Below are 14,073 nucleotides of genomic sequence, written 5' to 3' on the forward strand. Positions count from 1 at the left end.
TAGAATGGTCTTTGCTATTATAGGAACATCAATTCCAACTTTACTGGGCAGAAGTCATTAACACCACCATAGATAAATATAATGATATTGCCGTCAGCTTGGTACAAGCTCATTTCATTCCTACGGATGCATAAACTATGGGCTGGAGAGATGATCTAGTGCCTAAGAGCACTTACTGCTCTAGCAAAGGTTCAGTTCTCAGGCTCACCACCATCTGTAATTTCAGTTCTAGGAAATGTGATGCCTCCTGACATCTGCAGGGACCAGATACTCACATGGCATACATACATACTACATACATGCAAGCGAAACACTCAGACACGTAAATCTTTTGAAAGAAAAAAACAAAAAGATGCAAAATAGCCTAGTCAATATAAAATAAACCAGAGGTGTATGCTGCCTCTACAATGAACAAATTGTTAATCTTCATTTGCTTATTTTTCCAAACATGTCTTACCTCAATAGACTGTTAGGAGTTATCATGTACTTCTTTTATAACAGGGTTTATTTATGTAACTCAGGCTGGCCTAAAACTTAATATGTAGTCAGGCTGGCTTCAACTCCCAACAATCCTCCTGCCTCAGCCTCCTGAATGCTCAAAGAGGGGGGATGTGGGCCTTGTAAAATGGCCCAGTGTGTAAAAAGCACCTCCAGGAACCACATGATAGAAGGAGAGAAGTAACTCCCCAAATTGTCCTCTGACCTCCACAGGAAAGCCATGGCATGCCCTCCCCCCACACCACCAATTTTTTTAAATTTAAAAACTAAATGGGAAAGCAAAAGAGGAAGGTTAAACTGAGTCAGCCATTCTCATGGTTTCAGCATCTTTTGGTTATAGTTTTACAGTGCTAGTGATATAATCTAAGACCTTGTAGTTTATTGCTGAGCTAGAGTCATTCCCTTCAGACTCTGAATTATTGAAAGCCCTCCAAAGTCTTGTCTACTAACGTGTGATGGGCTAGAGGCTGGGAAAATTTTGTCATTGTATTATTTGTTTATTCATTCACTCACTTGTTCATTTGGTTTTTTTACAAGACAGGGTTTCTCTGTGTAGCCCTGGCCATCCTGGAACTTACTTTGTAGACCAGGCTGACCTCAAATTCAGAGATTTGCCTGCCCTCTACCTCCTGAGGGCTGGGACTAAAGATGTGTGCCACCACTGCCCAGCTTTTGTTTTACTTTTCGTTTTGTTTTATGGAGACCCAGTAAAATGGCAGATGGCTCAGTAAACTGCTTACTATGCAATCATGACACCTGGGTTCAGATCCCAGCACCTCATCAAAAGTAGGTGGTTTGCAGTCCCAGGGCTGTGGAAGAGAGTCCTTGGGACTTGCTGGCAAGCCAGTCTAGCTAATATGCATGCTTTAGATTCAGTGGAAGATTTTATCTGGAAAAAAATAAGATAGAGAATAATTAAGACCTCTACTATGAACCTTTAGCCTCATGCACACCTATACACATACAGGAACACACACACAAAATAATTAATCCATAATACATTAAGTATCTATGAAAAAAATCAAAATTTCCAAAAGAAATATAAAGAGTAGTTTTTTGGTTTTGTTTTTGTTTTTTTACAAGTCTTTTGCTAATAGGGATGGAGAAGTACCTCATCAGTTAGGAGAGCTTACTGTTCCTGCAGAGGATCTGATTTCAGCCCCCAACACCCACATAGGGTGGTTGTAAGCTTTACTCTAGTTCCAGGTGAAGAGACATGCTCACCTGGCCTTGCCAGGCACTACACTCACATGCCCTAATACACACTTAAAAATAAAATAAACAAATTTATGCTAAATTACTTTGTGAGGACAGAGTATCACATTTGCTTCTTCATTCTGTTAAGGATTATCAATAACTAAATATTCTTTGATATTACACCCAAACTTGACAAATAACAGTTCCCTGAAAGATTAGCGACAGAGTTAGAAGATTCTGAATTCTAGAATACCCAGTTACATTCAAACTCACTGATTTAACCATCTCTTGTCTATACTGTGGGCTTCTCTGTCCTGGAGCTCACTTTATAGATCCTCCTGCCTCTGCCTTCCAAGCACTGGGATTAAAGCCATGTGACAACACCTTCCTTTATTTACTATGTATACAATATCCACATGTGTGCCCTCACAGCAGAAGGATGCACCAGATCTCATTATAGATGGTTGTGAGCCACCATGTGGTTGCTGGGAATTGAACTCAGGACTTCTGGGAGAGCAGCCAGTGCCCTTAACCTCTGAGCCGTCCCTCCAGCCCCAAGCAGTCGTTCTTAATCAAGTGATTTTGTCTATCCCTCTGGACATTTGGTAAAATCTGAAGACATTATGGATTGCTACAACTTCATGTGTTTCCAGTATCTAGGATACTGCTAGGAATTATCCAACTCAAAATATCAATGATACTGAGGTTGAGAAATAATATGGGTAGGCTGTAGAGATGTCTCAGCAATTAAGAATGCAAACTGAGGGGCTCAGAACTTAAGAGCACTGTCTGTTCTCCTGAAGGTCCTGAGTTTAATTCCCAGCAACCACATGGTGGCTCAAAACCACCTATAATGAGGCCTGGTGCCCTCTTCTGGCATGTATGCATACACACAGGCATTATTCTGTATACATAATAAATCTTAGAAAAAGAAAAAAAAAAAAAAAAAAAAAAGACTGCAAACTGAGCCAGACATGGTGGCTCAGGCCTTTAATCCCAGTACCCAGGGAGTCAGAGGCAGGCCAGAGTTCAAGGCCAGCCTGGTCTATAAAGGGAGTCCAGGACAGACAAGGATACACAGAGAAACCTGTGTCAAAAAAAACAAAACAAGAATTCAGACTGCTCTTTACAGAGGACTTTCGCTCACTCCCAGAACCCACATCAAACAGATCAAAAACCTCCTGTAAACCCCCGCTCTAGAGACTCTGATCAGTCCTTTGTGTGTGGTTTATATTCACACCTCTGCAGGCACCTGGATTGTGTACAGACCAAAGTACAAACTAACTGAAAATAATTGACAAAGAAATCATGTCCGCCATGGTGGTGCACACTTTTAATTCCAGCATGGTAGAGACAAAGGCAGAAGCAGGTGATCTCTGTGAGTTTGAGGCTAGCCTGGTCGACAGTTTTTTATGTGAATGCAAGCGCACACATGCCACATGTGTAGCAGACAGAAGGAAACTCTTCAGAGTGGGTTTCACCATGCCTGTGGGATCTGGGGACTGAGCTTGGGTCGTCAGGCCTCTACCCACTGAGCCGCGTTGCAAGCCCTACCTTTTGGTTTTATAAGGCAGGGTCTCATGTAGTTCATTCAGGCTGAACTTACGATCCTCCTTCACCTAACACGTGCTGGGGTTACAGACATGAGCTGTCTGGCTTTTTGAATCAGCGTTGAGTTCTTTGAAGAACTGGTGAGAACTGCCAGGTAGAGGTTACAGCACAGCAGAGACATCTGTGGGTTTCAGATGTGCTGTGATGACCTTTTCAGCTTCTGGATTGGTGGAAGCTAGTGGTCTATGAAGACCTCCCAAAAGGTTTTACATGTAGTCCCAAGAATGTTAGGTCAGGTACAGAAGTAGGCACTAAAGGTAGACCAAGGTCATCTGTCTCTAGATGGGCAACATTACAGCTCTTCACAATCACAATCCTAATCAGTCTATTAGCCTTGTAGAATCTTTAACATGGCCATGGTTTTGGTTTGATTTCTTGGAACTTTGAGTCACACCATAAAGTTCATCAAGAGCTCACAAGACTTGGTTACAACTCAAAATGTTTCCAGTCCTGTTAAGTGTAGGAACTGTTCGTTTGCAGCTATCCAGTAGTTTTTGCCTAGCTTCAGCATTTTCATTTGCAGTTTAGAATTTCACAAGACTCAAGCATCCTCTAAGTAAAACTCTGGATAGTTCCCTCTTTCATATAACACAATTATAATAGTTTAATAATACTAAAATCTAAGTGATAATATAGGGAAGTACACTATAAAGTTTCAGCTTTGCTGAACATTTGAAATTTTATTAAGATGTTGAAAAAGGATTTTTGAGACAGTGTCTCACTCTGTAGTCCTAGCTGGCCTGGAGCTTGCTAGGTAGACCAGGCTGTCCTCAAACTCACTGCATCTGCTTTCCAAGTGTTGGGGTTAAAGGCGTGCGCCTAGCAAAGGTCTGCCATAATGTTCATCTGTGCTTTCCACAGTCTCTCTAGTTTATCAGTCTCCTAATTTAAGTACAAGGCACTAATTTTCATTTACTTTCTTTCTAGGTTATTTTTCTTTCGTTGTGTGTGGTTGTTTTGTTTTAAGATAGTTTTTTCTATGAAGCCCTGGTTGTCCTGAAAACTAGCTCTGTGGACAAGGCTGACCTCAAACTTGCCTGCTTCTGCCTCCCAAATTCTGGGATTAAGGGTATGTGCCACCGCACCCGTTTCCTTTCTCTTTAATTTTCTTTTAAGCCGGGCCTGGTGACACACATCTGTAATCCCAGCACTCAGGGAGGCAGAAGTAGGTGGATCTCTGTGAGTTTGAGGCCAGCCTGGTCTACAAAGCAAGTCCATGATAGCTAAGGTTACAGAGAAACCCTTTCTCGTAAAAACAAAATTTTCTTTTAGGTAAGTTTATGTTGCCCAACTATTAAACTTCTTGGTTCAAGCTGGGCACAGTGGCTCACACCTATAATCTACCACTCAGGGAGTCAGAGGCAGGTGGATCTCTGTGAGTTTGAGGCCAGCCTGGTCTACAAAGTGAGTCCAGAACAGCCAAGGCTACACAGAGAAACCCTGTCTTGGAAACAAAAAATAAACAAAAAATCTCCTTGGTTCAAATGATCCTCATCCCTTAGTCTCCTAAATAGCTGAGATAACCCTAGTTAAGGAAGGAAGGCAGAATTACTAGTTGGAAGGTGAGTAAGGAATATGCCACCATACCCAATTTCACTCCTTCTTTTAAAAAATGTGTGAAAAAAAATGTGTTTGCGTGTCAGCAGGCAGGGGAGGGATTGGGGAGTAGGGGACTACATGCATATGCCACAGAAATGTAAAGGGGTCAGAGGACTACTTTTGGGAGTCAGTTTTCTTCTACCATGTGGGTTCCAGGACTCAGACTCCAGTTGTCAGGAACAGAGGCAAATCCTGTAACCTCCAATGCTCTCCTGCTGGCTTCCTTTTTAAAATGTTTTGTGTGAGCACTCATCTGCTCATGCAAGCGGTGGCTAGAAAGCCATGTCAAGTGTCCTCAGGCTTCTGAGGGTACCAGGTACACATGCAGCCTGCTTTATATACATTCACACAAAACACCCAGACACATAGATCTTTAGGCTGGGCATAGAGGAATATGCCTTTAATCCCAGCTCTTGAGAGGCAGAGACAGGTGGATCTCTGTGAGTTCGAGGCCAGCCTCATCTACACAGTGAGTTTGACAGCCAAAGCTATATGAGACCCTGCTTCAAAAATACAAAAACAAAACAAAAACTAAAAAATACATCTTTAAGCCAGAAGCATGACTTTGATCCTAGCACTCAGGAGGCCCTGAAAATCAGATCTCTTGTGAATTTGAACCTAGTGCAGTCTAGTCTACAAAGCAAGTTCCATACTAGCCAGAACTAGTTTCAAAGCATACAAGTAAAATTATTTTTTAATTGATTTTATGTGCCTTGGTGTTTTGTCTATATTGATGTGCATGTGGGCGTCTCAGATCCCTTGGAACTAGTTATCATTACAGACAGTTGTGAGCTGCCATGTGGATGCTGCAAATTAAACCATGGAAAAACAGCCAGTGATTTTTTTTTAATATATTTATTGATTTCATAAACGAGTGCACCAACATACAAGAAGAGGGCATCAGATCACATCATAGATGGTTCTGAGCTGCCATGTGGTTGCTGGGAATTGAACTCAGGACCTCTGGTAGAGCAGAGAGTACTTTTAACCACTGAGCCCTCTTTCCAACCCCAGCCAGTGATCTTAACCACTGAGCAATCTCTGCAGCCCCAAATAAAATAATTTTTATAAAAAAAAAAGTTGGCACACTAAAACAAACAAAAAAGACAAAAGATACTTTTGAGATGAGAAACTAGGTCTTAAGCAACTACTTTTACCTTTATGTATGATAATTTTATATATACAAAATATATAGACACATCCCATCACTAGGGATTATTTACTTGCTAGGTAAATAGGTGACAGGAGTTGGTTACATCCTATCATTTATATGTTTAAAAAAATTTTTTTTTTCTGGGAGTCCCTTACAGCCTAGGTTGGCTTTGAACTCCTGCTCCAGGGTCCCTATTGCTGAGATAACAGGTGTGCATAACCCATATCCCATACCCATAAAAAAGTTTCAAATTTAACATTCTGAGCTGGGCATGGTGGCAAATGCATATGATCCCAGGACTCTGGGAGGCAGAGGCAGGCTGATCTGTGAGTTCAAGGCCAACTTGGTCTACAGAGCAAGTCCAGGATAGCCAAAGCTACAAAGAGAAACCATGTCTCAAAAAACCATAAAAAACTAAAAAAAAACACTCCAAAGAAGGAACTAAGGAAACAGCACAGTGGTAGAGTTTATGCGTAGCATGCATGAGACCCTGGGTTCAATTCCTAGCACAACAAAAAAGGGGCAGGGGATCCCAAAAACTGAGTTTATATCCCCTGCTTGTAATCAGATACTCAGGAGGCTGAGGCAGGAAGATTAAAAAATAGAGAGCCAGCAAGTACAATTCAGCAAAATAAAAGGGTGAAATGTAGCCCAGGAGTAAGGCATAAGAGTGTGGGTTCAATTTTACTGGGGGAAAAAAAAGCATTTAAAGATACTTAAGTAACGAAATAATAAAGTAAGGGGTGGCAGAATAAGGACAGACAGCAAGTCTGAAGATCAGTTTATTAAGATGGAATCACTGCTAATTACATAGAAGAGAAGCACTTGCCAAAATCTCAAGAACGTACTATACACATTAGAAACAAATGGTTCAAAACCACAGGAACTGTTCCTGATTCCCAGTGACAAGGCTGAGGCGAATGAATCTGCACATTTACTTCAAGCTTTTGAAGAGTTTGTGGGCCACCTAGACAAGAAGAGAAAATTACATCATTACTTGGTTTTAAGGTCCTGGCTCACAGGTCCTTCATGGCCTGGAACAGTACTGTTCCTTTCTTGACACCCTCATTCTTAAGCACCCTTATCCATACTCGGGCCATAGTAACTCTCCTCAGGTATGTGACCCTGTCCTGTCTACAACTCTGAATTTTTTCATCATCTTTTGGAAGTTGCATATTATCTGCAAGCTTCCACTTTATCACCACACAAATCTGTTTTCAGAATTAGCTTGGCAGGAATATGCTAGCACCCTACTAGAAATCGAAAACTTTCGTATTTCTCCTGGATGTATATGTAGGAATGGAATTGCTGCTGTTAACTGTGGCCATATGCTAGATCCCTGCTTAACTCTATCCTCAAGAGAAAGGACCTCCCTGTTTAGACCAGGCTGGCTCCAGTGACCCTCTACCTCAGACTCATGAGTAGCTAGGACTACAGATGTGTACCACCACAGCTGGCTCTTTGCTTGCCCTTCTGAGGAACTGCCAAACTAGATAACACACTGGCTGTGTGCCACTTTTTAGTTCTATCAGCAGTGTGAAATTTCCACTTTTTCCCACATTTCTCTAACACATAACACTATCCTTCAGATACCCCCTCGTCATCACCACCACCCCACCTCAACCCCTGCTGGTGATCAAACCCAGGCCTCACTAGGCATGTACTCTACTATCTACATACAGAATATATTCTCAGTGAACTGACTACCGAATCAACTGTCCGTGTTTGTTTTTTGTTTTTGTTTTTGAGGCAGAATCTCATTCTATAGCCTAGACTGGACTAAAACTCGATATGTAGCTCAGGCTGGCCTCAAACTTGCAATAATCCTCATGCCTCAGCACTCTAAACTGTAAGTTCTAAGATTATTAAGTATGAGCCACCACACCTGGTTTACCTAATCTGGGTTTCTGTCTGTTTTGTTTTTCAAGACAGGGTTTCCCTGTGTAGGCTTGGCTGTCCTAGAACTCCCTCTGTAGTCCAGGCTGGCCTTGAGCTGAGAGATCCACCTGCCTCTGCCTCCCTAATACTGTGACTGCAGGCATTCCCCATCACTGGTCAGCCCTAACCAATTTTAATAGAATCAATCTTATCAAATTCTGCATGTGTGTAATATGTATAAGATAGTTATATGAAAGAGTGAAACAGACTTGTTTAAACAGAAAAAACTATACAAACAACTCATGTAAGACCTATTGAACACACACACACACACACACACACACACACACACACACACAAAACAGATCATTCAGAGTATAAAATCTGGGACTGGAGTGATGATAGGTCTGTAGGTAAGAGCACTAGCTGGTCTTGCAAAGGACCTGGGCTCAATTTCCAGTATACAAATGGCAAGTCAGAACCATCCACAAATCCAGTTACAGGGGATCTGATGCCCTCTTCTGACTTTCTTGGGAGCTAGGGACATATGTGGTACATATATATACAGGCAAACACCCATACACATAAAATTAATTTGAAAATATTTAAAAAAAATTTTTTTTTTTTTAAATACAAAATCCAGGGCTGGGGTATATCTCAGTAGATAGAGCATTTCCTAGCATGCAAGGCCTGTATTTTATCTCCAGTACTAAAAGAAAACAGAATGTATAAAATCCAGCTTCCCTACTATTTAACAGTACATATTAGGATGTCTTATTTTTCCATGTCAGTCTGTTCCAATTTGTACAGTGGAGACAGTGATAACTACTTTCAACATATGTGGTAAGGATTAAGAAAACCTATGTATATAAAATGCTTCTTTCAAAAACTGACATATAGGACCTATAGTCCTATGGTGGGGCTACTTGGAGCCCACAGACTGTTGGCCACTGTTTGGCTTTGCCCTTCCTGTCTTCAGGCCGACTCACACAGTGGTCCCGTGCGTGCAAGAAGTCAAAGAGCTCCTCTGTACAGTCCTCTTCTGTCTCTGACCGGGAAGACACGCGCTTATCGCAGAGCTCTAGCCGCTCCCGGGCCTTGACGCACTTCTCCAACTGCTCACACTGCTCTCTCATGGTTGTTAGGGGATCCTGACAAAGAAACATAAAAAGAATAAATCGAAGCTTCAGGAGACACCTACCAAATATATATGCTTTGGTCAGTATAATCACCAAATCAAGGAGGAGCTTCTGAGTTACCATGCAGGCCAGCAGGCAGAGCCAAACTCTAGCCATGGCAAAATAGGGGCATCTATTTAATTCTTTGAAGCTTAAGTAGTAGGGAAGTTTCAAATTTCTGCCTTCCAAGGTTGCAAGCATGCACTGAGAGCCTCAGCCCTGAAGAACAAGGTAGTAAACAGGAAGTAGATCTACCAGAGACATCACATTAACACAGCATTTAGGATTCAATTTCCCTTGCATAAGATTCAGTCCTTGCCCCCTACTTGCAAAGTCAGAAAAATGCAAACATGGAGAACTATCTAAGAAAAATTTCCTTCTAGAGTTCTTTATTAAACCACAAACAGCAGATGAGTGCCTTTAAGATATTGTCAGTTTCCTGGTATGACCAAAGAAGCTGCACATCTAGAAAAGACAAAGCTTTCTAAGGCTCACACTCCCAAACACTCCACCCAACAGGAGTTATTAAAGGTTTACCCCATCATTTTCCCCAAGTAGTCACAGATTCCTTAAACTGCCCTAGTTTCCTGAAGCTCAAGCTTCCGACTTCTAGTAAGGTACTTCTAAACTGGAGGCCCGCTCTTACCACTAATTCTTCCTCCTCTTCTTCCTACAAAAGGAAAAGAAAATTAATGTCAGCAGCAATTTCGCAACGTGCATTTCCCTAATCACACTTATACCATAATCACGGAGAAAAGACTGTATTAATCAAATTATTTTACGATGTTTTGTCATCCTAGCTTTGTTGTTAATCCTGCCTTCCCAGAACCAGCTAATTTTTAGAGATAAAATGCAGTTTGCCCAGGAACACACCTTTCATATACCAGCTGACTGAAAACCCACTATATGCCACTATGCCTAGCCTATAAATTCTTTCAAAGGTAGTTGTCTCCATGTACCTTACCATATCGTATTAAAACAAAACCCAGGAATATTTCAAGACAGACACCACCTCACTTTCATCAGTAAGATCTAAGTATATAGGACAGTCTACAGTTTATGAAGTACTTATAGCCTTTAGGATGTGATTAGTCAGCTCTTCAGGAAGTAATCCCAATTTAGAAGCAATAAGTAATTATTAAACATTTCCTGATAATAGACTCAAGCCATCCGATACTCAAATGAAACCTATAGAATTAAAAGTACTTTGACAGTTTAAGGACGTAGCTCAATGATAGAGTGCTTGTTTCCCCAATATCGCACAAGGCACTGGGTCCAATTCCCACACTGAAAGGGAAAACAAAATATGCACACCCATGCACACACACAACACACCAACCTTACAAAACAAAAATAACCTGCCTTGGCTTAACCAGGTGTGGGGGAATTCTCCTGTAATCCAGCACTTAAAAGGCAGTGGACCAGGAGCCCAAAATGAGTCCAGACTGGACTATATAAGACCCTGTCACAAAACAATAGCAATTAAAGTATCTGGTAAACACTGCTAAAAATAGCTAAACTTTGTCTTTACATCCCAAACAAAGTTTAGAAGAAAATCATATATATATTTAAAAAATATATATTTTTTTAAACTACATATTTTCACTATTTTTTTTTAACTACAGGTATGTATGTAGGTATAGAAGTGTGAATGCAGGTGCCTGTGGAGTTCAGAGACATCAGATCCCTTGGAACCAAAGTTACAGGCAACTAGCCAGGCATGGTGGCACATGTTTTTAATCCCAATACTCAAAAGGCAGAGGCAGCAGATCTCTGTGAGTTCAAGGCTAGTCTGGTCTACAAAGTGAGTCTAAGACAGCCAAGGCTACACAGATAAACCCTATCTCAAGAAGAAGAAGAAAATTGAAGACGAATGTTACAGGCAATTGTGAGACACCTGATTTAAGTACTGGGAACTAAACTCATATGCTCCACAAGAGCAGGACTGGATCTTAATCGCTGCACCATCTCTACACCACTTTTTTCTAGACTCTTAACTTGAATTTGGAATATGAAAATGGCCAAACCTAAATTCTTCTTTAGCCAATTCAGGGTTATAATCACTGCCCTTTGACTTGCAGATCAGTAGAACAAAAGTCTATACAAGTTCACCTAAGACCTCAAAAACACCAGCCCCCCATTATCTATTTCTGATTCCAGTGTGTAACAAAATTAGTCTCCTTTCTTTCCCCAATTGTAAAAATTACCTACAGGAGCATCAGCACAGGTCCTAAATCTGGTGGACTGGTACAGTGATCTGCCTGCCACATTTGGGGGAAGAGAGAGTAAAGACACACAGGGAAATAAAAATAGGAGGCCAACTATCATGTTTCCTGAATCCCAACACGAGACATACCCTAGAAGTGGAGGACGAGAGGTTCAACTGTAATCGCAGCTCTTCACTCGTGAAGATGTTACTTAGGATATAAATTCTAGTTTTTCATTAAGCAAAGTTTCTTAAAAGCCTTTAAAGAATTTATTAGAGGGCTGGAGAGATGGCTCACTGGCTAAGAGAACTTGCTGTTCTTGCAAAAGAACCAGGTTTGATTCCCAACACTTACATGTCATTTCAGAACCATTCCTAATTCCAATCCCAGGGGATGCAACCCCCTCTTCCGTCCTCCCTGAGCACCAGGCACTCAAACGGTAAACAGACATACATACAGGCAAAACAAAAGAAGCAAGGTACAGTGGCGCCCCTGTAATCCCAGCACTCAGGGAGGCGGAGGCAAGCAGGTCAGTAAGGACTACAAAGCAAGTCAAGAACAGCAAAGGATACACAGAGAAACCATGTCTTGGGAAAAAAAATCTTTCAAACCCCCCCCACCACACACACAAAAAGCTTTTGACATTAGAGCTCCATGGTAAAGAGCATGCTTGGAACACTTGAGGCCCTGGGTCCAAGGTCCAGCCTAAATTAAAAATAAAAAAAGCCCTAAAGCCATTAGGTAAAACTGCTTGCTGCCAATCTTGATAACCTCAGTTTGATCCCAGGAGCCCATGTAAAAGGATCTATAGACAGATAAATTCACGCACCACACCTATACAAGCACACAAAAGATGGCTCAGCAGGTAAGAGCACTTATCACTCCTCCAAAGAGCCCAGGTTCTTCTAGTACCTATATGGTTGTTCACAAACATTTACAACTCCAGTTCCAGAGGATTCAATGTCCACTTAAGGCCTCAGAGGGCACCAGGCATACAAGTGGTACACAGATATGCATTCAAACAAACAAACAAATATACGCTTAAAGTAAAAATAAAATTGAAAAACAAAAACACCTGAAATTAGCATTCTAAAAGCAAGATGATGGTATCATTCCCCAATTAGCAACGCTACAAACATTAATGTGTTAAAAATACTGTGTCAAACAAACTAAAATTGTGGTCTAATTGTGGAATGTTTCCACCAATGAGAAAAACCAAAGTCACATTGAATAAAAGATTTAATCTCCAATAATTACGGATCTTTCATAAAATTAATTCAAAATAATTTCTTTATTTTATTATGTAGTGACTGGTTTGTTGATTGTTTTTTTGAGACAGGATTTCTCTCTATAGTCCTGGCTGTCCTGGAGCTTGATATGAAGACCAAGATAGCCTTGAACTCACAGAGATCCTTCTGCCTCTGCCTCCAGAGTGTTGGGATTAAAGGCATGTGACTACCTCACCCAACATTCTTAATTTTAAAATTTATGTGCTGCTGTGGTGGTTTGTGCTACACTGCTGAACTTTCTAAGTCTGGCTCCAGCTCTTTCTGAAAATTGTTAAGACTAGAAAAAATTAAGGGATAAACAAATTTTCAAATAATTCCAAATCCATAAAGCCCCAGTGTCTTGTCATGAAGAAGATGAAGGACAAATGTATAGAAATGGAAGCAAAATGAGTCGCTGGTTAGAGTTCTGGCTTTAAAGACATGACTGAATTCCCAGCTGCATTGTCTTGCTAGTTGTGTGCCCTCAGACAAAATAATAAACCTCCTAGCTTGCTGCCTCGTCTATAAAAATGACCAAAATAATGTACCTCAAATTTACCTCATGGGAAAATCCTGCAAGTTACATGACTTACTGCATCTAAAGCACTAAGATCAGTAAGCAGCCAGCATTTGTTAGCACACTGGTACTCAACCTGGGAAAGAGCTCCCTCTTTCACCACAGAATTACACTACACATTCTTACACGGTCCCCAAAGACAGCCCAAAAGATAAAGAACCACTTTTGTTGGCGGTGCTGGGGAACGAACCCAGGTCTGGATGCTAGGCAAGCGTTTCATTCTAAAACTACACCTCAACTCCTGAAACCACTTTTTCACACAAAGCGGTATAGGGCTAGGGTCCCCAGAACCTAACCAGTGATTCCTGACCTAAGCGAAGTTAAAAACTAACGTTGGTCTTTTTGCTTCATACACTTGTCAAATCGGAACCTCAAGACATCCGACTGAAAACTGGCTTTTTGTTTCTTTACAGAAGTTTAATCGGTACAGCATTGTAATTCCAGTTACACCTTTACATTCGTGGGATGGGTAAAGCGGCCCTGCGAAAGAGTAGCCATTAATCTGTCCAAGGTCACGCATCGAATTCTGAAGAGGGGTAGCGGTAACCACCTCTCTCAACCCGGCAAACCCCAGTTGATAAACCCTGACTAGACAGAGCCCCGGAAGGTGCTCTGAGGAGCTTGTTCCCGGGCCTCAGGGCACCGAGAAGGGTAAGAACCAACCTCCTGGCCTTACCTCTTTGGGGTCTCCGGAGCCGGTAAGCATCTTTCGCTCGTCCTCTAGTCCCATGTCAGACGCTGTTCGGGATTCGGCACGAAGAGCAACAACGGTACCTACTCCACTTGAGGACCAAGAAGGACTTGTAAGGGTCACTCGGCGGATATCCGGCGACCTGGCCGGAAGTGCGGCATACTCATCGTAGTCCCGAACACATGCACAAATTGGCCCGTACCACTCGCTAGCTGC

At 41.6% G+C, this 14,073-nt stretch overlaps 1 protein-coding gene across 1 annotated transcript; it reads right to left on the minus strand.

Annotated features, from left to right (window-relative positions):
• Positions 1-6,827: 6,827 nt before the first annotated feature.
• LOC129685129 (cytochrome b-c1 complex subunit 6, mitochondrial) lies at positions 6,828-14,007 on the minus strand. Its single transcript, XM_055618528.1, has 4 exons — positions 13,843-14,007; positions 9,761-9,784; positions 8,926-9,087; positions 6,828-7,025 (listed from the first exon to the last, which is right to left on the minus strand). Exons 1-4 carry the CDS (start codon positions 13,894-13,896, stop codon positions 6,993-6,995), a joined length of 273 nt encoding a protein of 90 aa, XP_055474503.1. The 5' UTR covers positions 13,897-14,007; the 3' UTR covers positions 6,828-6,992.
• Between the last annotated feature and the right edge of the window lie 66 nt (positions 14,008-14,073).

The sequence above is a fragment of the Psammomys obesus genome, unplaced genomic scaffold (assembly GCF_907164565.1).
Source record: "Psammomys obesus unplaced genomic scaffold, mPsaObe1.curated_primary_1811, whole genome shotgun sequence".
In the NCBI taxonomy this organism is placed as follows: domain Eukaryota; kingdom Metazoa; phylum Chordata; class Mammalia; order Rodentia; family Muridae; genus Psammomys; species Psammomys obesus.